Here is a 24,979-nt window from a genome sequence, read left to right as displayed (position 1 = left end):
GCCACAATCTAGCATGCAGATGCTTTTGCACTCTCCTTTCTCCTCCTCTTATTTATTTATTTATTTATTTATTTATTTGAAATTACATGTCTAACCTCAGCTGTGATAATTTGATTGATAATATGGTAGGCAAAAGGCTGACAGCCACGAAGCTATTCACAGAAATCATTCTTCTCTTCACACGCCGGTAGCCAAACTAAACTAAAATACTCTGCTGGAAAAAGTTCACATTTCTTGATTGCATTCACTTTCCTGTTTTCCTGAGAACCTGTCCTTCTCTACAGTTAGCTGCCAATCTCTCCCTGGAAAGAGGAAATAGTCTCAGCTACTCAGGTAAGGAGATATTCATAAACATTCTCCTCTCTGGAAACTGAGAACAAGGACACATCTATATGAAACCTAAAATGGAGGGGGAGGGGCAGGGGGAAACCCAACCCAAAACAACTCCCCCCCAACTCACAACACTGTAGTAACTGCCACATCAAATTTGGACTGAGCATCTCATTTTTCCTGGAAGTAATATTGGCTTTTTTCAAAATGCAGGAAGCTGTGTAGCTGGAGCATGATCCACAGCATTGGAGGGGTCTGCTGAAAGCAGGATACAGACTGTGTCCGTTTCAGAAATCCCTGCTCTCAGAGTTAGCTTCATTTTCTTGGGTTTTTGGGAAACAGTGTTAGTCTCTTAAATAAAGCAAACACAAAATACTGCTATAAAAGGAATAAGCAACACTTCTCTCATGCGGACAAAAGAGGCATCATTGTTGCAGGGAACTGGCTTTTAAAAATCTACTGTTTGCTATGGTGCTTGAGGCTGTTTGCTTTGTGTGACACCAAAGTGAGGAGTGGTTGGTTTCTTCTCCTCCAGACACTGTAAAACCAGAGCTGTCATTTACTTCCAAGATTGGTTTAATTTTTCAGTTTACTCTTTGCCTGACTTTACCGGCAGATCATTGGTCAGGGTTGGTACTGGAATATAACTACCTATGATCTCAGCTTCATAGATTACTGCATAGTTACCTTTTTATGTACATTGCCCTTTGTTACTGTCACTCCTACTGCATAAAACTAGGAACAAAATCTCTTGAATTGCAAACTAGGCGCAGCTGGAGCTCTAAAAACCTTCTTCCAGTGCCGCTCTTGATTTTAATAATCAGTGTTCCTTTCCAACGATTATGATTTTTTTCTTTTTAAACAAGACAATTAGAAAACATAGTGGTGGTACTCAGAATGAGTCTTGAGTTATTTAGTTCCACTCTCAATAAAACAGGTTTCAGAGGACTTAACTTTCTGGTTCAAGAAACAGTTCAAAGAAAACTCTGATGTTAAGTTACAAAACCATCTGAAAAAGGGTTAGTATGAGGCAAATTACCTATCGTTTTCTCATGCTGTACGTGAAAGGTAGTCACTGACAATGTCAGCAGAGAGCGAAAGAGCTGCCAAATTCAGGGGAGGGCTCTCTAACCACAGACAAGGCTGGATTGTCCTTGCCCTCCTTTTCCCACTGCTGCCCAACTCCTACTATCTGTTAGCGATGGCGTGTGTACAGCTCGCTGCTAATTAAGTTATTCTAACACAAATTGACTTAATCCTAGAGCTTCCGTTTTTCCCACCTCCAGTCAGCAGAACCCAGTTTTGTTGCCATGGCATAATCTTGTGGAGGAAGGGAATTTAAATAACGCCACCGGCTGTGCATGACCCTTGGCCACTCAGTGCATCATCTGGAAATGTGTAGCTGCAAATGAGGAGGCAGCCATCCCAATCCTTCGAGGGCTCAATAAACTGTTTTGTACATACACATGAGGGGTGGCAGATAATGTGAACAAAAGCTGCCACCACACGAGACATTGGGAGGAGTAGTCATGGAAAACTTATAAAAGGGTGTGTGTGTTCGAGTGCGGGTGAGTGTGAGAGAGACAGCGAGGGAGAACCCTTCCCACGAGAAAAAAGAAAACAGAGCTGCTCCTTTGCAGACTGCAAGCCAGATATTCGAACAGCATGGCTACACGGGCTTCAGCTAAGTTATTCTAATTTATACTGGCTGGATAACTCTGTCTGATAAGATGAAATAAAGCCTTTCTGAAGCGACACAAGATTTTATTTGGTAATAGCTAATACAGGAGTCATGTATCTCGTATGACAAAATGAGCAACCGACAGACAGAAATTTTGTTCTATGCCAGTCACTCAGTAATAAACTATCAGAGGCTTTCAAATCTGAGTTGGTCGTCTCCTGCACACAGAAACCTTCTCCAAAATCAGCACTGGATTTTCTAAAACAAGCAAACAAACAGAAAACCGCAACCCAAGCCCAGCAACTCCAAAACAAAAACTATGAATGTTTAAGCATGTGTTTTGATTGCTTTTCAGATAATTGGGTGCAAACATTAACTCAGCATCAATGTCTAAAGAAAGCATGAAAGTAACATCTGATATGACAGCTAAGGGATTTATGTTAGCTTCAGTTTTCAATCAATCTTGCTACAAAACTCTGAGAAACACCTTCGATTGTGTACAAATTTGCTTCAGCATCTAGATTTGCTACTACCTCTAAAGGAGATGCAGTATTGTAGTTATAAACTTTCATTCACACTAGTTATCCAAGGATAACTCATTTTCTGAATTTTATTACTTAAAGATAAAAATGACCTTTGAATTTTACCTAGTATCACATAGGCTTCTCAGGCCAGCAGGTATTTCATTCAGTTACATGTGGAGGGGGAAAAGAATATGTCAAAGAGTTTCTGAGCTACCAAAGTGTAAGAAGATTTTTCTTGTGCTTGTGTAAGTACAAAACAGATCAGGTCTTTATTCTTTTTTGCAGGTTGCAAGACCCTAGGAGTATATGAGCACTCTCACTGTAGTAAACTGTTTTATAAAAATATATAGTTACATAATACGTAAGAATGCATGTTTCACATCCCCCAAGTGTTAGCATTCTTTATATAATTTGTGCATACAGTGGTTTCATATCCCAAAATGTTTTGCTGGGTTTTCCTGCTGTAATGCCAGTTGCTTGGGCACTGCGACAGTCTAATTGCGTCAATCTCAGTCTGGGAACAAACTATGAATACAGCAGAGCAAAATCTACAAAGTGGATTTACCACCACCTCACTGCAAATGATTTCCTAATTTAAAGGAAAACAAATAAGGACAGCAAAGGGAACTCAGCCATGAAAAGGAGGAAATCCTGCCACAACTTTTCAAACTCCTTCAGCCCGCTCCCCTGCCCTGCTCATTATCACACTAAATGCAGCAAAAATACTAATCCCTGAGATCAGGCAGAGTGCAGGTAGGCCTTGCTGTGGGGCTAGCTGCTTTTTGTGCTGTACAACCAACTCCATGGCAGCTCCCATGGAAGGATACACGCTCTTTGCCCAGACTTGATGCAAGGGCTTGGCATGAGTGAGAACCCAGAGCTCTGCCACCCCACACAAATTGGCCTATGTGAGAAGCCTGAAGAAGCTGCATTTAGCCAGTACAGCAGCAATGCCTGGGTAGGGGAACAGGTAGAAGTGTGGTTGTCTACCAGCCAGGGACATGAGTGAAAATGGCTCTCAGTGGTCCTGCTGGTGCAATGCAACCGATTACTTGGTGTCAAGTGGAGCTTGACAGGCAGATTTGTAAGACAGGACACATCTGATCACCCACAAGATGGCGAGAGGCTGTTGGAGAAGAAGGACAGGCACCTCCTGGCTGCTGCCAAGGGCTCTGAGGACAGGGCTTGTGGCGAGAGGCTGCCTGTTCAGCAGCTGTTCTCTCTCACCTCCTGGCCATCCCACCCACCACTTCTCTCATCTGCAGCAATGGCCTGGCTTTCTGCGGCAGGTCCCAAACAGGATTTGGGACCAAGAGCTCCTAAACTTGACTACCCATCCTTGCTAATCTGGATGCTTCTCTCCTTCAGCCTGCATCCATCAGGTAATCCCCACTCTAAGATCATCAATCTCCTTTGCTAGCAACAGGCAGGGACAGGAAGTGTTCATGTCTGATCTGTGATAGGTTGGCAGCTGCATAAATCGGTGTAGCTCCACCACCATGGCACTCATGGTGCCATGCTATTCAAACGGAATGGGTGGCTCCATGTGCAATTTTGATAAAAAGGCATGTGCTTGTATTTGCACAGTATAGCTCTCCAAAAAGATCCATACACCAAATTCAATTAACGTTGCTGAACACAACAGAAGAACAGCAGCAAACATGTTTGCCTCTTTTTTGTCTTACGACATTAAAAACACGCCTAAACCATCAATGTTACAGTTTAATAACTCTTATCCCAAAACGCATTTGTGCACCAGCAGAATCATTCTCTAAAGTATGTCATTAATGGTGTGCACAAACAAAATTACAGGATGAGGACAAACTTTCTCCTCCATGGGACTAAACAATCTGTCTGGCAACTTCTCTGCTGCTGAGGCAAGGTGTAGTCCAAAAGGAGGCGGAGGTGTGTCGACCTGAAATGACTGGCTCAGCACCTCGCAAAACTGAACCTCAGTTGAGGTTTCCAGTGTGTTTTACTAACAGGCTGCAAAGCTGTATCTGAGTGTGAGAAAATCCTGAAAATAAAATGAAAAAGAACTCAGAATATCCCTAGTCTTCTCCTTCCTCCTCTGAAAGCAGTAAGGGAGGAGCAGCAAAGCATGGGACTACTGACCTAGCAGCAACGTAGAGGGTCCTGTTCATGACCATGACCAGCTGGATGTCCAGCCGGTGCCTCTGCGTGGTGTTCCGCCCTGGTTTGTGACCCACAAACACCGGATATTGTCTTGTATCTGCGGAAGGGGAAAAAACCAAACAGGGTCAAAACAGAATCACAAACTGAAACTGTGCTAACACGGAGCACTATGGGGCCCAGCTACAGCCAACTCCTGCGGTTTCTGCTCTGCCCCAGCAGCACAGCCTGGAGTTGGAAGGCATGAGCACAGAGGGCTAGAGAGTTCTTCAAGGTTACAGCCGTCCTTGCAGCTGCAAAGGAGAAAGTCATCACCTCTGCAGAAGACAAAAATTGCAAGGGTTTTTAGAACGTAAAGCCGTTCTGGAGCTCTTGGCACAAAGGTACACAGCCCTGTCTCACAGCTTTTCTTTTACTGTTTGCAAAGCTTAAATGCTTGCTCCTGGCTGCCAAAGTGTGCCTAGCAGGACAAAGCTGTTTCACAGTGGCCCATCAATCACCACAATGACTGGAATGGTAGTGGTTAAAGCAATAGACTTGGCTTTCCTTGGTTCAAACTGCCAGCTCCCTGGGTTTCCTACAGGATTGGACTGCCATCGTAGAACAGCTGTGGGGATTTCTGAGAAACGGTGGGAAACAGCAACTTGAACTTTGTAATATGAAAGTCACTGCATATTATTTGGCAACCAGTCTGATACTCCAGTTCTTCTGGCAGCTGGACAACAATACTGATTGGAAGCCCTGTACTGAGCTTCTGCTATTGACAAGTCAGCTTTCCCTCCCCACACTCTACCAGGAAGAGCATTTATTCACTGTGTTTCCATGAATTTTTTAATGAGATCTCAGCATACACAGTGTGTGCTGCTGCTCCCCAGCTGTGTGTTACAGGCTGTGTGTACAGCCTAGAACAACAGTGAATACTTCTGACCAAGGGCCACCTTGCTGGTAGACTTCACATGTATACATCATCATGACATTTAGATGCCCAAACTAAGGCGCTCGTTAAGTAAACAAAATGACAGTTAGAAAAAAGGAGGAGGATAAACCTCTGATGAGCATCATCATCAACAAAGAACCTCTGCATGTTCATGTTATAGAGAGCTGACTAGCATCTAGCTGTGCCTGAGCTTTTTCCCCATCAATATGCCTTCCCAGACACCTAGAGCTGTTTGAAGGAGCCTATTTCTTCTGAAACTCACCTACTGCTTTAGTGGTTTTAGCTATTGTCCTCTAAAACTGTTTTCTCTGTTAAGCTTGGTCGAAGTATTGATTCACATCATGGCTTCAGCAAAGCAGCGAAGAGTGCCATGTGTCAGAAAGCCTGGTGATAAAACTGGGTAGAAACAGGAACTTCCCTGTGACTTAGACACTGAGAACTCTTGGAGAAACAAAATAAGACAGGCCAGTCAGGATTTACATTCAGAAGCCTAATCCTTCTGACCAAGTCCTACATGCAAATGCCAAGTTTAACTGTCAGGCTGTTCTCTGTCTCATACCAGTAGTTTCCTCTGTAACTCATGGATCTATCATGAGCTGGGGCCCTGTACATTCATGTGCATTTCAGCATGCTATGCCGCAGAGGAGGAAGCTATCCCATGTTCCATTTCTCCAAAAGGATCAAGACTGGCTATTTCTGCATTCGCAAGGATGGTTAGCATCACACTTCTGGAGGGTGAAAATACTGGTGCTAAAGACCCAGTGGTCACACTAGATGTGTTTCAGTACGGTTTGCCTGAGAGCAGTTCTTCTACCCCAGACGCCTATCAGCATCTGGAACGCATCAAGTGTGTCCCTGGAGTCTGTCTTTTGGCTTGGTGTTACCCAAGACAGACAAGTTAACAGGTGACAAGGCCACCCCAAAGCACCGTAAACAATGACAAGCAAGAAATTCACTTTAAAATCAAATTCCTGACCCAAAGTAGGCTTAAACATGAGCCTACTAATTTCTGTCTTGCTACTCTTTGGCATACTTTTAGACACCCAGGCGCTAAAGACTTCCTTTTAAACATCTGAACCTTTGGGTAAGACTTTTCTTTGTCGCAACTGTAATTGAGCTGAGGTGAACGTGAAAGAACCAGTTATGCTAAGCCTGATGCGCAAAATGCACAGAAAGCTCTCCACCTGTTTTGCCATCAAGTCTCAATACTGATTCACAGCTGCCTGTGTTACCCTAGATTTTGGAGATTTTGCCAATTACTGCTGGTAAGAAAGAAGAGAGATTCTGTTACAAAAGATTCTTCGTCTTGATTTGTTTTGTTAGCTACATTTCCAGCTTAGCAAAAAATGTCTAATGCTAAAGTGGAATCCACCAGAGCTTAAAGGAGTAAATTCAATTATTTGTGTTAGATCAACAAATTATGTTTTCAAAGCTCAGTTACTTTAGTGTGCTATGCTTGATACTCTGAGGTACTTCATTGGTTACCCAGAACTACATTTTCACAAGTCAGGTGAGGGACACTTTGATTATGGGACAGGGAAGCGGGGAGAAGGCTTCTCTTCTTTGTTGCTGGATAGAGCAAGATACTTGGCGTGATTATGCTATGCGAATGTCTATTTGAGAAGGAGGAAGAACATGGTTCTGGAAGTTCAAGCAGTTTTCCACCCAGTAGACATAAGTCAATGTGAAAAAGTCATGTTCCTATATTAGTATCCTATATTAGTATGGCTGATCTGACATATTCATTGCATTCAATAAAATACTGCTGAAGTCCCCTGATTAAGCAAATGCAGTCCTCTGGCCTCTTATACTTACAGTTGCCATGCGAAATACTGATTGGCTCAGAATCTTCTGGGAAACCAGCCCCAGCAAAGTGTAGCAGTGTGAAATATAGCAGCAAGGCTTCTGACCTCATAGTAGTTCAGCTGGGAGGCTTCACTTCTTCACTTCACCCTGTGGAAGACAAACAGGCCTTAAGCACCTTCTGTCTATTAGGTTTTAACCACTGCATACAGAAAACTAAAAGGAGTCAATGGAAAGCAGAGGGAGCTTTCCTTTTCCTCAAGCATCTCACTGTACCTGAGGAGGTATGCCATGTTTCTAAGCAGAAACTGCCCTACCACACCAGTTTCCCTTTAGCCCATGCCCCAATGGTGCCCCATCTTCCTTGAGGATAGACTTCATTATCTGTGAGTTACAAAGAATTTTTTGCCTCAATTGCTTATATGCAATAAAGAAACTTAATCTCCTACACTGATTGACAGCTGACAAGAGTTTTCTAAGAAATATTTTATTTTCCCCTGCTTTGGTTTACATTATTAGATGATGATACAATGACACACACCATAAATAAAAAAACCACACTATATTATTCTGGTTAAAAAGAGATTAAGGGTTATACTATGGGCCTGATTCATACCCTGCAGAGCTGTGAATCAAGTGAAGAAACACTGAGAGAGCTTGATGGAGCATGTATAACATGTCACTGGGCTTTACCATAGAAATATGTACCCATAAATCTAGGTGCCATAAAACCAATACTCCAACTTGCGATAAAATAAGGGAGAACAGAACTGTCTAAACCCAGCATTTTTATCCCGTGTTCCACTAATGCATTCACTCACTCACATTTCATGTACAAAAATATCCCTAAATCTTGAAGATAAAAGGAACCACAGGGGCCTCTGGATATAGTGAAAGAAAACAGCACATAGTACAGTAAATAGCTCATAATTCCCAGGCAAATTTCACAGAGACGTTGATCTGCAGGGGAAATTAGTGTAAAAGTGGGGTTTTCTTTTCATCCCTTCCAGAGTTTCAAACCTTTGATGCCGCCTGCCAAAGATCCCTTTTGAACAAAACTATTTTACAGTACCCTGTCAGTCATTAAAGACTTATGGGCAGAAAGTCAAACTTCATAACCTACATAGTCTTTGAAACTTAATTTGGCAAACAAAGTGCTAACTTGCCCTTCTGCAACACCTTTTAATATTAGATACCTATGTGTCCTTTCTCATTGCCAAAAAAAGCATTAACAAATCTGGAGTGTTGCATTTTCATTTGTAATTTCATAGACACAGTTGATTCCTCATCTTTTACCCAATTCTAAAATGTCACCATAATTAATTTGCTTTATCAGATATTTGTTTTCAAATGAAATTTTAGCTCCTATGACTGGATTGGAGTAGGGACTCCATTGTAGGGCAATACAGTCCATAAGGACTAGTAATTTATTATACTCTGTGTTTGCCTATTGCTATTCAAACACACAAATTGGAAACTTAGCTGATTCTCTGTATCTATCAACAAAATAACTGAGAGGCTGAGTTAGACTGAGATTAGAAAAAATAAAATTTAATGTAAGTCAATGACTGGCACCTTAACTGAACAAAGTGTCAGATGGATGGCAAAGGATAAAAATATCAAGGATAAATGAAACACAATGCAGACACTGACTGTCTATTATACCTTATGTGAGAGTGCATACTAGAAGATAGTACATACAAGCCCCAGGAGAAGCATTTCTATCTAGCACTGGTTAGGCCGATAGCTATGTATGATTACTGACACAGCTGTGTCTGCCTTCAGACACTTTCTTTATCTCTTTTGTTCATTTTTCTCTTTAATCACCTCTTACATTTTCACTTGACTCCTAGCTGTCTGGGGCAGGCACTGTTTCTTTCTATTTGTTGCCATTTGGGGCCCTTAGGAATGCCCCAGGTAGAAATAAGCACAGAAGTAAATATAATACTTGGAAACACACTTTCCCTCAAAAGGTTTGAATTAAAAGTAAGATATACACATTATAGGGATTAATTCCTTTCTCTCTATCCAATTTTTCAAGATGTAATTTTGCTGCTTTAAAACTTTTGCCCTGTGAGCACTCTGCAAAGTGACAAAACAAAGTGCCTTATCTTCATTAACAAATAGATTGAAATTCTTGCTGCGTTGAAATTATTACAGTCCAACGCAAAATTCTTCTCTGAAACTCACACGAGGAGAAACAGTTTAATGGGAATAACTTATCAAGCAGTCCAATTCTTCCACTTAAACAGTATTCATCCACAGTATCAGCCTGCAAGCTGTTGATTCAAAGCACTTGGCCCACAGCGAGACTCTGGAGCATAAGAATAGCTTCTCTCTGTTACTCCCTATCAGCACATCATCCACCATCTAACAGTGTGTGCACTCCATGAGGAAAACATTACGGTACTGAAGACATATCGCTGCCACTCCCCTTTACAGCTTGAAAAACTTTTCCCATGGGTGATTCTGCACCATCATTCCCTACTTCTCATTCAGACGTGTACTGCTCCATGTAAATATATATGGGGGACAGCTTCCAGGAAAAGGAACAATGCCCAGCATGCTTACTTTGTCATCTTACATACATGTGATCAGGACAGATTTTTTGAATTTTACCTGAAAAGAATTAACTGACAAATGAACTGACATGTTGCCTTCTAACAAAGACTAGATAAGTAGGTTTTTAACTATGAAATTCTCTGTCATTCTTAAAGGTAGCTTCTGGGGAACAAAAAGGGAGAAGAGAGAAAAAAAGCATAATTCTATGTTGCTGTAGTGTTAACATAATTGTTCAAATTTGTAAAAGTATTTGCAAAATATCTACTTTGATCTGTCAATGATTCAAGTGGACTACGCATCTGTATCAGCGCCGGTGCCAATAAAGTAACATCAAGTAGGACTCAAGGTGCATCCAGAGGCAGCTTTTTACTAGGAGGTAATTATTCAAACATAAAGTTACTTTTGCTGTTCTTATAATGGTGGAAAGCGCCATACTGTTTCAGTGGAATTTCAGAAAAGTGCTGATTCAAGAAGGTCACACTTATTTTTAGTATAAATCTTTTCAGCAAATACTCAGCTTTGGTTGGGCTCCTGGGAGTGATGTAAATGTTCTCACTTGCAACTGTGCTGAAATGACTTTCTAATCAAAAGTGTTTGTGAACACAGTGTCTGATGAAATATGAGTGACTAGACTGTGATGCCGAGCAAGTACAGGCACTGGCTCCAAACAAAAGTTTTGCTAACATCAATGGAGAAATCTTCAGTCAATGTAGACCACTGCTGTTCAACCTGGCCTGCATTAAACCATACTGGTTGAGGAGAACTTGCTCTGAGAACTTCAGTTCTCCCCACTCAAAACATGATCGCTGCTCCTGTTGAAGGAAACTAATGGTAACAAGAAGAGTGAGTTTTTGTGGTGTTCTTTTATTAGCAGACATGCTAATAAAATACAGCGCTGCAAATATTTAAGAGCGTGTTTTATAACCTATTTCTAATGCAATGACTTGTAGCCATTGAGTATGCGGAATAGATGATATTTCTTCCAAGTTTCAAACTTCTAACTAATCCGATTCTTGCATGCGCAAGACCAATACAAATACAACTTTATGCAAGATACTCAAGACACTTCGGTGCTCTGATTCTTCTTTCTGAAGCTGATGGTTTCAAATACCTATGTAAGATCACTTGTTTGGTTACTTCCGTGCTTCCTCCTTTTTGTCATACTCTATGATTAAGTATAAATAAACCATGATCTCTTAACGTATATACAAATTAAAGTTTTGCCTTTCTAGATGGAATAAGCTTTTCTGTTTGTACACTGCATCCCAAAGGTGAACTACCTCTAAGTACAACATTTGGATACTAGTGCAATATAGTTGCTATTACTATTATATTTACTCACTCAAAGCCTATGTATAAATATAAATATAAATATAAATATACCCCTTCACATACATAGGTGCTTGACATAGAGGCATTTAATTTTATAAAAATCATGTTACTGGCATGATGGGAGTTTCTGAAGCTACGAAAGTAATAATCATTCCAAATCAAGGAGAAAAGTCTAATTTTTCTGTGCCAAGTGCCTCCCACTATGGTGATCCATGCCTGTCTGAGCCAACAAGAGGCCACCATGATGAGCTCTGCGTTTTGCTGTCTGGTATTTTTAGCATTTATTGAACAACACTCAGGGTGGCAATGCATACGGAATAACTGTTTGGCTATTCTATTGGAAATGATTACATGGCTGCTGCCATAATACCCTAGTAACCAGGTTATTGTATCTACAGCTTCTAAATTCCAGCAAGGTTATACAAATCACAACAAAAAATCTTAAATGGAAGAGCCAACTTCCTGGTAAACTCCAGAAAAGTGTAAGGCTAGATTTCATCTGGCGAACAAATTCAACAGCAACAGCAATGAGTGCATTGGTATATCTATAAATAACTATTGAGAGGGACAGTCTCCCATGTTAGAAAACCTTCCATCTTGTTGTTTTGGCCGCACTGTATGTTCAGCTAACCCCAGTGTAATTCCAAGTAAAATCCAAGTACGTAACCATGTCAGAATTTTCCCATGGCACAGTAAGCCTCCTCAGTAACGGACAGATCTTGTTTTATTCATTTGTTACAAACCTTCTTTATACCATGATGGGTTGTGTTCATACACGACAGCTGCACTTCAATCCACAAATTATTAAGCTTAATGTGAAAATTACCAGACAAAATTCAGTGGTCTGTGTTATGCATGAAGCAAGACCAGAAAACCTAATGGACATAAAAAACCATGACTGTCTTCAATAAATTCTTTTGTTTCTACAAACATGTAGAAATAACTTATTCTTCAAAAAGATAGTAAGTCTAGTGAGAAGGAACAGCATTTAACCAAACAGTGAGGAAACTAAAAACTGAGGCCAGATGAATATGAATTACTGCATAAGGAAAAATGCATGACCAGAAAAGTAGTGGCCTCTGTGAAGTGACCCTGGAAATGCTCACCAAACAGCCATTCTCACCACATTCAGCATTTCTGGGAAAAACAAAAGGACCATAAAAAAGCAGGGAAGAAACTGATTTGAGTTGCATAACAAAGGTAACAAAAAGATTTGAGATTCTCTTGTGGTAAGAGCTTTGAAGGCATGCAAGTGAATCAGAAACCCAAATCCTACTTCAGTGTCTCATTGAAAGAGACTTACAGAGCGAGATCTACCTACCCACCCACAGTAAAAAAGCACATATTGATCTACACAGCACATGCTTTGCCATGCTGAAGGCAGAGTGCAGAAACCAGTTGGCTGACCTGACTGCTGTTCCCTGCTATGGTAAGATTTGCCATGCAATGCTGGCAAGCATCCTTCATCTCTTTCGGCTAAGCGCTTGGAACTCTCTGACTGGAAGATGCCGTTACTGCTATTTACCCCTTTAAATTCACAGTTTCTAGAAAGTAAAGACAAGAGTTCTGTGCAAGACAGAGAAAGGAATTAGGAATAATGCAACAACAACAACAAAAAGAGAGGAATACAACCTGCAGGCTGCAGCTTCCAGAAAACGAGTGTAATCGGGCCAGCACAACAGAGCTGTTCAGGAGAGCATCCTTTGTGTATGCCTGTTCGAGTGGTGGGCTAGCAGGCTCTCAGCCACCTCGCACGGCTGCACCTGGTAGCAGAAGGCATCATGCAAAATGCCCGGACTGAGTGGTGCCAAGGGGATCAGACAGATGTGAGTGAACAGAACCTCAGCAGGGCTTAGGGAGCTCAAGAGAGGGGAGACACAAGTGGCTATCAGCAAGACACAGCATGGAGTGGCAGACATTGCAACTGAATTGGCACGTGGCAGGACAGCGCCTGGGATGGCCAGCTTTTTTCTTGTGTTGTCCTTTCTCTATCAATCGTTGCTCAGTCACCTGAATGGTGGTGCAGGTGTCCATTGAGACTTAGTGCCAGCTTTGTGCCCATCATCGCTACTAACCTCCAACATCTTTCTGTGACTGATGGTGTGGCTATCATTCATCATTTCTCTCCTGCCCTGCTCCTGTTGTCTCTACAGCTGGCCATTCACCTCATGTGGCCGAAAAAGCACTTTAGCACTCCAGGTAGCTGGCCCTTATGCCAGAGAGGCTAGTGTGTGAACGCACTGGGGTAATCACCTATACTCCTTCAAATCACACAGCAAAAAGGAGTTGCTCCTGCGTGCTGGTGAGGGGAGGGAGGCAGCGCCCAAAGGAAGCCCTAACCTGTCTGGCATCCCTGTTGACCCTGAATTACGTGTATGAAGCACTCTCTCTCATCTTTTGCACATATAAAAAAATTCTCCCTGACTATAAGATGAATACATAGCTACCCTCTGCCATACAGGCTTTACTACCATTTTAATTGGACTCAGTACTGCTTACTCATTGCCCAGCTGCATGCCAGATGTGACGATCAGGCCCAAGGGACAGACACCAATGAGAGTGATTTTGCCTCATATAGTAAGCAACATCTACCTTCATTAAAAAGAATAATACAAATTTCATTATTAGTTTGATGAAACACAAGATACATGGACCATGTGGATTTTCCCACTAAGACTTGCAAAAATGCCCATCTAAAATAAAATTTCAGCCGAAATACAAAGTACTTTTCATGCATGTTTCAGTAGTACTTGCTTATTTTGGTCAGGTTTGTCCAAATGTGAGTCCTTACCAGCTTTCCTCTCCCCTCATTTGCAACTTTACAAGGCCATACATCACGCACGATAATGTCAGATATGATATGTGATGTTACTAGCTCCTGCTTCAGTAAGCGATAAGCTGAAAAGATCTGGACTACTCCCAGGCAGCAGTGATGAGCCTCGGCCTGCCGAACAGTAGTAGCAGGTGTCAAGTCAGTAGGCAAAACTCAGCATGCTTAATGCTGGCAACCTGTCTTGTCAAGATCAACATTACTGCTCGATCCTGTGCAGTGCAGAAAGAAAATGTAAAGAACAAGTGGAGGCCTAAATAGGAGAAACCTTCTGTTGACCCGAGTGAGACATCCCTGATGACTGCAGAGTTAATAGGATGCTGCTGTTCAGAGCAGGAACAGTCAGATGGAAGATGAACATCTCCCAGATGGAATTAGAAGCATCGCAGGCCTATCGATTTTGGTTGTAACCTTTACTGTAAACAGTCCACGGGGGCCTCATCAGCCACCTGTTCAGTGGTATTTGCATTGAAATATAGAGCCAACGCAAATGAGAAAATGGCCACAGTTCCTTGCTAAAGCATCTGCTCTGTTCTGTCCCTCTATCTACACATCACCAGCAGCAGCAAGGGTGCAGGTTTTAAAGGAAGGGGTATCGCAGTGGCACTAGGTCTCTTACACGGTACCAGAAACAATGAACGCTCCATTTGTCATGATATTGATGGTGGTGGTAGTGGTATTATATCATGCAATATTTCACTTTCTAATAATTGCTCAGTTTTATACTGAAATCAGGCTTGCCAAAACTGGGAGGAAAGCCATCTGTGCCGGGAGGATGACTGCCAGAAACATTTGCAATTTTATTTTGGGGTTATAAACCTGCAGAATGGAACAAAGGCAGTGCCTAAATAACCCCTTTCACTCACCACCCCCAACCACACAGAGCAACAGACCTAAATCTGGAACAGCTTGGTTGGTCATTACAAAGATGTCTTTATTATTTTTAAAAGCTTCACTCATTTAAGAGATAAAAATAGCTCTATTGATTATTTGTGGGACTTCAGCAAACCTCTGTCAAGATTTTGAACTGATTTAAGAGCTAAATGTAGCAATCACTGCCTTTTGACAGGTGAGAATGCCATCTCTAATATATACTTTGCTGTTTTATCTCAGCATGCTTAGAAAACAGATACACTACCAGAAACACCATTACTCTACCCAACATTCACTTTGCTTGGGAAATATCAGCGCCAGTCAACTGACCTTCCATTCTCTCATCTGATGGATGGTATAAAAATTATTTAGCTGCAGGTGACCCAAAGCTGTAATGGGAAAGAAATGTGGCCTCCCTTTGTTTTCCTCTCATTTTAGATAGCAAAGATGAAAAAAGACTGATACATTTTCACAGCAATATTCACAATTGCCACTGACAAGAAGTTTGACACAGCCCTGCAGACATTGTCTCAGCTGCCACATGACTGCTGTAAACATAACATAACATTAGGATCAGGCAGCAATCCTAAAACAATCCCTAAAGCTCAACCAACTCATGGGGTCAGATTCCCACCTGATACTCAGCACTTACTTCCTTTCACTGCTGGTACATACTTAAAGGGATTGCAGCCCTTCTTCACCCTGTAACCAGGAAGAAAAACTCAATTTCCAGTCGTCTTATGCCTGCATAAAAGATCTGATAGAATCATAGAATCACAGAATCATAGAATGATTTGGATTGGAAAGGACCTTAAGATCATCTAGTTTCAAATCCCCTGCCACGGGTAGGGACGCCTCACATAATCATGCTGCCCAAGTTCTGTCCAACCTGGCTTTGAACACTGTCAGGGATGGAGCATTTGCACTTCTTTGGGCAACCTGTTCCAGTGCCTCACCACCCTCATAGTAAAGAACTTCTTCCTTATATCTAACCTGAACTTTCCCTGTTGAAGTTTAAACCCATTACACCTTGTCCTATCACTACAGTCCCTCTCCAGCATCCTTGTAGGCCCCCTTCAGATACTGGAAGGCTGCTATGAGGTCTCCACGCAGCCTTCTCTTCTCCAGGCTGAACGGCCCCAACTTTCTCATCCTATCTTCATAAACGAGGTGCTCCAGCCCCCTTATCATCCCTGTGGCCCTCCTCTGGACTTGCTCCTTCTTATGTTGAGGACACCAGAACTGCACACAATACTCCAAGTAAGGTCTCGTGAGAGCAGAGGGGCAGAATCACCTCCTTCAACCGTCTGGTCACACTCCTTTCGATGCAGCCCAGCACATGGCTGGTTTCTGGGCTGCGAGCACACACTGAAGCCAGCTCATGTTCAGTTTCTCATTGACCAATATCCCCAAGTCCTTCTCTTCAGGGCTACTCTGAATCTCAGTTGTGCCTGGGATTGGCTGACTGAGGTGTAGGACCTTGCACTTGGCTTGGTTGATCATGAGGCTGGCCCTGACCCACCTCTCAAGCGTGTCAAGGTCCCTCTGGATGGCATCCCTTCCCTCCAGCATATCAACGGCACCACACAGCTTAGTGTGGTTGGCAGACTTGCTGAGGGTGCATCAATCCCACTGTCCATGTTGCCAACAAAGATGTTGAACAATATCGGTCCCATCACTGACCCCTGAGGGACACCTCTCATTACCAGTCTCCAGCTGAACACTGAGCCGTTGACCACAACTCTTTGCATGCAGCCATCCAGTCAATTATTTTCCACCGAGTGGTCCATCGATCAAATTGATGTCTCTCCAATCTAGAGACAAGGATGTCGTGTAGGACAGTGTCGAACACTTTGCACAAGTCCAGGTAGATCATAGAACTATAGAATAGTAAGGGTTGGAAAGGACCTTAAGATCATCTAGTTCCAACCCCCTGCCATGGGCAGGGACACCTTGCACTAAACTACATTGCCCAAGGCTCTGTCCAGCCTGGCCTTGAACACCGCCAGGGATGGAGCATTCAGAACTTCCTTAGGCAACTCATTCCAGTGCCTCACTGTAAAAGACTTCTTCCTTATATCTAATCTAAACTTCCTCTGTTTAAGTTTGAAGCCATTCCCCCTTGTCCTACCACTACGGTCCCTAAGGAAGAGTCCCTCCCCAGCATCCTTATAGGCCCTCTTCAGATACTGGAAGGCTGCTATGAGGTCTCCACGCAGCCTTCTCTTCTCCAGGCTGAACAGCCCCATCTTGCTCAGCCTGTCTTCATACGGGAGGTGCTCTAGCCCTCTTATCATCCTCGTGGCCCTCCTCTGGACTTGCTCCAACAGCTTCATGTCCTTCTTATGTTGAGGACACCAGAACTGTACAGAGTACTCCAAGTGAGGTCTCACGAGAGCAGAGTAGAGGGGCAGGATCACCTCCTTTGACCTGCTGGTCACGCTTCTTTTGATGCAGCCCAGGATACAGTTGGCTTTCAGGGCTGCGAGCACACACTGAAGTCAGCTCATGTTCAGCTTCTCATCAACCAACACCCTCAAGTCCTTCTCCGCAGGGCTGCTCTGAATCTCTTCTCCTGCTCTGAATCTCTTCCCAACCTGCAGCTGTGCCTGGGATTGCCCCAACCAAGGTGTAGGACCTTGCCCTTGGCTTGGTTAAACTTCATAAGGTTGCCATCGGCCCATGTCATAAGCGTGTCAAGGTCCCTCTGGATGGCATCCCTTCCCTCCAGCGTATCAACCGAACCACACAGCTTGGTGTTGTCAGCAAACTTGCTGAGGGTGCACTCAATCCCACTGTCCATGTTGCCGACAAAGATGTTGAACAGGACCGGTCTCAACACCAGTCCCTGAGGGACACCACTCGTTACAGGTTTCCAACTGGACATTGAGCAGTTTACCACAACTCTTTGCGTGCGGCCATAGAGCCAGTTCTTTATCCACTGTCCATCTATCAAATTGATGTCTCTCCGATTTAGAGACAAGGATGTCATGCGGGACAGTGTCAAACGCTTTGCACAAGTCGAGGTAGATGACGTCAACTGCTCTGCCCCGCCCATCAATTCCGTGGCTCCATCATAGAAGGCAACTGAATTGGTCAGGCAGGATTTCCCCTTAGTGAAGCCGTGTTGGCTGTCACCAACCACCTCATTGTTTTTCATAGAATCATAGAACCATAGAATAGTGAGGGTAGGAAAGTTCCTTAAGATCATCTAGTTCCAACCCCCCTCCCATGGGCAGGGACACCTTGCACTAAACCACGTTGCCCAAGGCTCTGTCCAGCCTGGCCCTGAACACCGCCAGGGATGGAGCATCCACAACCTTGCTGGGCAACCCATTCCAGTGCTTCACCACCTTCACAGTAAAGAACTTCTTCTTTATATCTAATCTAAACTTCCCCTGTTTAAGTTTGAACCCATTACTCCTTGTCCGACCACTATAGTCCCTAAGGAAGAGTCCCTCCCCAGCATCCTTATAGGCCCCCTTCAGATACTGGAAGGCTGCTATGAGGTCTCCACGCAGCCTTCTCTTCTCCAGGCTGAGCAGCCCCAGCTCTCTCAGCCTGTCTTCACACAGGAGGTGCTCCAGCCCTCTTATCATCCTTGTGGCCATCCTCTGGACTCGCTCCAACAGCTCCATGACCTTTTTATGTTGAGGACACCAGAACTGTATGCAGTACTTCATGTGCCTTAGCATGCTTTCCAGGAGAATCTGCCAAGATTTTGCCAGGCACAGAGGTGAGGCTGACTGGTCTGTAGTTCCCCAGGTCTTCCACCTTCCCCTTCCTGAAAATGGGGGTTATACGACCCTTCTTCCAGTCATCAGGAACTTCATTTGACTGCCATGATTTTTCAAATATGATGGACAGTGGTTTAGCAACTTCATTCACCAGCTCCTTCAGGACCCGCAGATGGATTTCATCAGGTCCCATGGACTTGTGCACGTTCAGGCTCTTAAGATGGTCTTGAACCTGATACTCTCCTACAGTGGGCCTAAGGTCTTCATTCTCATAGTCCCTGCATCTGCCTTCCAAGACTTGGGTGGTGTGGTCAGAGCATTTTCTAGTGAAGACTGAGAAGTGATGTCATTGGGAGCCTCAGCCTTTTCCAAAGCCAGGGTAGCTAGTTCTCCCGATAGCTTCTGGAGAGGGCCCACATTATCCCTATTCTGTCTTTTGTTTGTTACACACCTATAGAAGCCCTTCCTATTACCCTTGACATCCCTGGCCAGACTCAATCCTAACTGGGCCTTAGCTTTTCCAACCTGATCCCTGGCTTCCCGGATTCCTTGTATTCTACCCAGGCCACCTGTCCTCGCTTCCACCTTCTATAAGCTTCTTCTTTCCTTCTAAGTTTTCCAGTCACGACAGCAGAAAAATTCAGTACAAACTTCAGCATTGCATTATGGAGAAGCCCGCTCAGCACAAGGACATGCAGACATACTGTGGTCAGGCAAGCTGACTCCTACAGGCAGAAAAAAAGATAAGGCTTTTCTCTCTGGAAATCAGGCAAACTCATCAGGGTAAGTTATGTTTGTCCTTAACTGATAAAAAATGCAGGTAGGCAAAAAGAGTTCTCAATATGTATTTATAATTTTAGCCCCTAATTTGTTTATGAAAGCCCTTTTTTTCCAGGTTTCTTGGCACCTCGCAGAAAAGCACGAAATAGATTACCGTAAAAAACTAAAAATGTCCACAAAACAAATGTAATCCTAAGGGAAATTTTAAAAATACCTATGGATAAGCACGAGCAGGTAGGGCAAAAATCCCAGAAGACTCTGAGTGCCAAGAAAACAGTCAAATTAACTAAGAACATTTTCTCTCAGCACTGCCTTTGACACCTTTCTCCCTTAGACCTCCAGCCATGTGCCAATACACTCATAGACATTCACCCAAACTTAAAAGGCTCAAATATCAGAGTAAAGATTTTGTATTAAAACTTCAGAGAAATTTCATAGATCTCTATCTTTCACAATCAGTCTTTTTTGCCCAATGTTTTTTGCTGATCGTTTCAGATACCATAAAGGAGTAGAACAAATCTGACGCTGAGACAGAAAATCCATGTAGTTTGCTTTCCTCTGAGATGAGCATGATGCTTGCAATAATCCAGTTCCTGCAGTTTGCTAGTAATTGCTAACTGCAAGTGGCAGACTCTGAGCTTTGCTGTGCCTAGATTCATGCCCGAAAACCTCCCAGATTTTATATCATATACCCTTTCCTTAAGAATGCAGTCTGAGTGAAGGGATCACCTCAATATGTGAATATGACACATTTTTATGAAGAAAAGAGTAGGCAAAGGAAGAAGCCAAGAGATACGCAAGAAATCCAACTTCCAGCATACTGCTAAGACAAATGATATTGTCTGTTAACCTGGATATAAGGTTAATTACTGTAATTCAGTTTATTTTAAGGTAAACTGCTATATGCAGATATCATCAATTAACCTCTGAATATAAAAATCGCAACTCCTGTAATTAATAGAATAGTGTAAGATCATTTTAATTACTGGGGGTCTGTTTCTGAGAGGAAACATGAACTATCTAATGTGATTTCAAGGGCAAACTTAAAATTGACATGATGTGGGTCAGAAAAGGTACAAAAAAAAAAAAAAAAAAGAAAAGAAAAATGTTACAATTAGCCAGAGAGAAGTCCCTGCACCACATAAATACACTACTCTCTTCTTCTGACACACATTCACCCACATACTGAAGAATACAAGCATCCTTACACATTTGTTCACACCTGCTTCTTAGCACAGCATGAAGGAATTAGAGCAGCATAGAAAATGAAGTCAAAGCAGCATTGACAAATGCCTGTAGTACAAGTTACAAAAGCAATAGCTCTGTTATTATGTGCTCTACTTCTTTGGAAAAGCTGTGGAAAAAAAGGTTCAGTGTAGCAAGAGAGAACAAGCCCACTGAGTATGACTGCCTGAATGGGGCATGATGGATGAGCTTCCTTGTGGATAGGAAAAGCCTCTAATCTGTCCTCTGGCTCATTGGTAGAGCAAGGCAAAGTCATTCTCTTCTGCGGGAAATATCCTCCGCCTTTTCGATACCACGTGCAGGGTTTTTGCAAAGGACAATCCAGACTGTCACCCAGATGAGACAGCAGCCTGTTTCCAGGTCCTTTGCTAGGGCAGGCTCAGCTATGCAGCTCAAAACCCCGCAGCAAGACAAAGACGTTTCTATATTACTCATGCTTCCTACAGCTATTTTAGGAATGATTGGCTGCATTCAGGTTCCAACTGCAAATAAATGAGATACACGGGAAGAGAATCATTTTCACAGCACCAGCACACAGCTAATGACTGATGCTGAAAACATCATTACTAATATTCCAGCTAATTTTCCGGAGTTGAAAAAACCCACACTGTGCAACAGACAGAATGCAGGCATCATCCCAGTGAGGCAGTAACACCCACCAGCACCAGGACAAGAAATCCCTCACTCTTGGGTTCACTAAAGAAGTTTGGCTCTAACTGGAATACTAAAGCTTTTTCAGACAACCAAAGGCCTATTCCCAAGCATCTTCCTCTCCTCCCCACCCCCTGCAACTTCACTCCTTAAAGGTGGGGGATGCAAGAAAAGCAGTGGTTCATTATCTAAGTGCATCTATGTGAATTCAGCAAGATTGCTTGAGTAGGCACACAGAGTTATGGGTTTTTAACAAGCCTGCCAGGTGTTTTTGAACCTAAATCACCCTTCTCAGCTTGCCTAACAGAACAGAAATTCCTGTGCAGGAACAAGGAAGAAGACAGTGTAGCTGGCAAACTGCTGTTATTTCTTAATCTGCAGTTCTGCTGCTTATGTGATTTATATCAAATGCTGCAGAGAGAGTTTCCTCTAACTTTGGGTTGGCTTCAATGATGTGGACATTCAGCTGATCAGCTGCCAGGAGCTGATCTACAGCCAAGACCCAAATTCTTGCCAGCAGATAGAAGAGAAAAAAACACAGAAGACTTTAGACCAAAAAATCACATTACTTTTTAATGAGACTGAAGGCTGTATGCACGGGCCATGCTGAACTCACTAGAAAAGTTTACCACTCTTCTGTGGTAAATATCACTGCATTAGCCCGAAGTAAGACACTATTCTTCCCACATGAGTGTCCATATATTCAACCTATTGTTCAATTCTGAACAACAGGACCAATACCACCTACAAAATGGTCTGTGATGGCTCTATGAACTCACTGAAGAGATCCAGTTGACATCAAGGGGTGATGTTCTCAACTGGACTCCAAGACAGCAACCCCATGTCAAGCCTTGCCTACATGTATGAATGATGTCTAGCAGATTATGGTTGCATGCACCACAGGGCAGTGACTCTCCAGCTTGCAGCACAGTCACACAGTTAGCAGTTACAACTAAAGGGCATTGGCTTGTTTTTATTTATGCCAGTGAAAATGCTGACACTGACATCTGCTAGATTGTGGAGTACTGATTCCCACTGGACTTCAAAACGATTTGTAGTGGCTCTACCACTCATTCCATCTGCATCAGCTTGGGGGTGATGCTGCCTTATCTATTGATAAACCTTCCAATTACAGAGAGTTGTACATATTTAATTCTTTAATCCTCATAAAAGTACACATCCTTACCTAAAGACTTAGTTAAATGCTACTAACTTTATATGGCTTTTGGGCAAAGTCTCCCAACTAATGTGAAGAAATGGAATACCACATCCAAATTTCCTGTGAAATTTGAGGTTATACTTCATCTTTTAAAAGAAGGAATTCTTCTTTTTATTTGAATTCTTGCTTTTTTTAACTAAGCAAATTAGATGCTCTTGGTCATATTCCATGCTGTATTTTTCTTGTTAATATTTGCCTGTAAGCAAGTTAAAACAAAATCTCATGGATATTACTATTCTGTGGTAAATATCACTACATCAGCTTTAAGTAAGACACTATTCTTTCCACATGTGTGTCCATATATTCAACCTGTTGCTCAATTCTGAACAACAGGACCAATACCACCTACAAAATGGTCTGTGATGGCTCTATGAAAAAGCTTTTTGGAAGAAGAGTTCTCTAAATGACTTGCAGTAAGAAAGAGATCCGAAGGATATCCTTTCAGGTATTTCCCCTCTTCTGATGGAAAAATGTAATTTTGAAAGGACACACAACCTACAGAATCTTTTCTGGAAGCTCTGAGGGACCCTGTTATGTGACAACTGCTTTGCTTCAGGTTTGTCAGCAATAGCTTCCTAGACATCAGCCATAGAGGTATGTACCCCAGTGGGACAAATAGCCCAGAGCTCCTCCATGCTCCCACAGAACCTCCAGAAAGGAGAAAGACCTTTACTTAGTTCAGTGGAGTCAGAAACATGTACAGCCACAGAACAAACATGCTGAAGAAACATGTTATTAAAAAAAATAATAAAAAAAAAAAAGTATGTTTCTTGCATGTTTAAAAAACAGAAGAAAAAAGGTGGAAATTAACTGATAATTTATGATTACCTCATTGATTATTGATGCCTACCACACGTCCCCTCCTAAATTTAGAGCTAGAAACCAATTTTCTTCCCCTCAGCAACTAACCAAACTTTTTTTCCCTGGTGTCCTAAAAGTATTACTTACTGCCTTGAACAGGAAGAAACAAACTGCACAATGTCTGCATGGAGGAGCCTGCAGCTGGGAGAGGCAACACAAATCTGTGAGTAGTAAGATGAAGTTGCACGCCAGCAACTCTAAAATACAGTGCTTTTATGAAGAATGGAATTGGTTTCTGAGCCCGACAACTCTGATGCCTCCCTGGTACAGGCTGTGAGAAATGCTTCTTCACTCCCTTTCTGCATCCTGAGGAGCTCCCCACAATCCTTTCCCTTCCAGGCACTTACACACAGGGTCTCTCTCTCATAAAAGGACTTGGCTTTCCTCATGCAAGAACAGATTTGGCTTTCCTTACACCAGAACAGATTACTCTCCCTACTTACATACACCCTTACGTTCCCCAAAAGCTGAGAACCTTATTTCTGCTGCAAGCTTGTGGGGACAGATGGTATCTTCCCTCCTTTTTTGGACAGCTTTAAGAAGATTGCTAGTGCTTCACATAAACAAAAAAACCCCAGCTCTTTATGATCAAAGGATGACTAAACTTGGAATATACCTCTTAATGCACATTTTAATGAAGCTGACTTGTGACTTAATTTATCTTAGCTGAATGCTGGTAAGCTCTTTAGGCAGGTGTCATATGGACAAACCAGGATAGAGAGATACCGTGGCTTTCCCCCAGGGTTTGGACAATGAAGAAGATGGAGAGCAAGATGTTTCCTCCTAGAGCTCAAGAGGTGTGTTCCTTCTTTCTCCATCATGGAGACAGACCAACTGCCCTGCTCTTTCTGAGTTGATAGAGCTAGGCAGCCTCCATTTCCCCAGCCTGCCAAAGACAACCATCTCCCTCTGCCAAGAACAAAGTGCATCGCCCTGCTGTGAGTTCCCCAGGGGCAGGACACAGTCATCCAGAAGAATTTTGCCTGACTGGAAATGCAAATGAGGACAGAAATCTTTTCATCTCAACTTCCACTTCAGCTTCTTCTCCTGCTATGCATGCTTAGAAATACACAAGGTGAAGCATATTAGGACAAAAATGCTAAGCTACACATCCTCTGTAGGGTCCTCCTGCCTAGATCTCTCTCAAGTAGGATTAATTGTAATGCATGAACCAACACACACAAACTCTATAAAAACCTTTCATTTCCACTATGCTGCTTTCAAGGTATTTCTAATGTAAACGCAGACAAAAGGTATGCTCTCTTTTATGACAGGCCTGAAATAAAGCAGCTCTAATTAGCAAAACCAGATACAACTTCAGAGGTAACACAGTTTTGAATGCAAGAATAAAAGAAACCTCTCGTTTGAGCTTATTTAGCTGCAAGCAGTCTTCCATCTTTCCTCTTTCTTATACCCTTTTCTCTTTGACTTTGCAAATCTATACAATAGATGAATTGATGACTTCCTACAATAGCAATTTG

The 24,979-nt window shown here is 42.7% G+C and overlaps 1 protein-coding gene across 10 annotated transcripts in view; it reads right to left on the bottom strand.

The window, feature by feature from the left end:
• Positions 1-24,979, bottom strand: part of SEMA6A (semaphorin 6A) — a 118,382-nt gene that overhangs the window by 58,161 nt on the left and 35,242 nt on the right. For all 10 annotated transcript variants that reach the window (XM_030469697.2, XM_030469700.2, XM_030469692.1 and 7 more), the window contains 2 exons: positions 7,421-7,558; positions 4,651-4,768 (listed from right to left, as the gene is read on the bottom strand). In XM_030469697.2, coding sequence (XP_030325557.1) covers positions 4,651-4,768; positions 7,421-7,520 — 218 coding nt within the window. In that variant the 5' untranslated portion in view covers positions 7,521-7,558. The remainder of the gene's footprint in view (positions 1-4,650; positions 4,769-7,420; positions 7,559-24,979) is intronic.

The sequence above is a fragment of the Strigops habroptila genome, chromosome Z, assembly GCF_004027225.2.
Source record: "Strigops habroptila isolate Jane chromosome Z, bStrHab1.2.pri, whole genome shotgun sequence".
Lineage (NCBI taxonomy): Eukaryota > Metazoa > Chordata > Aves > Psittaciformes > Psittacidae > Strigops > Strigops habroptila.
The sequence above is the reverse complement of the archived record's forward strand: the minus strand, read 5'-3'. Positions and strand labels throughout refer to the sequence as shown.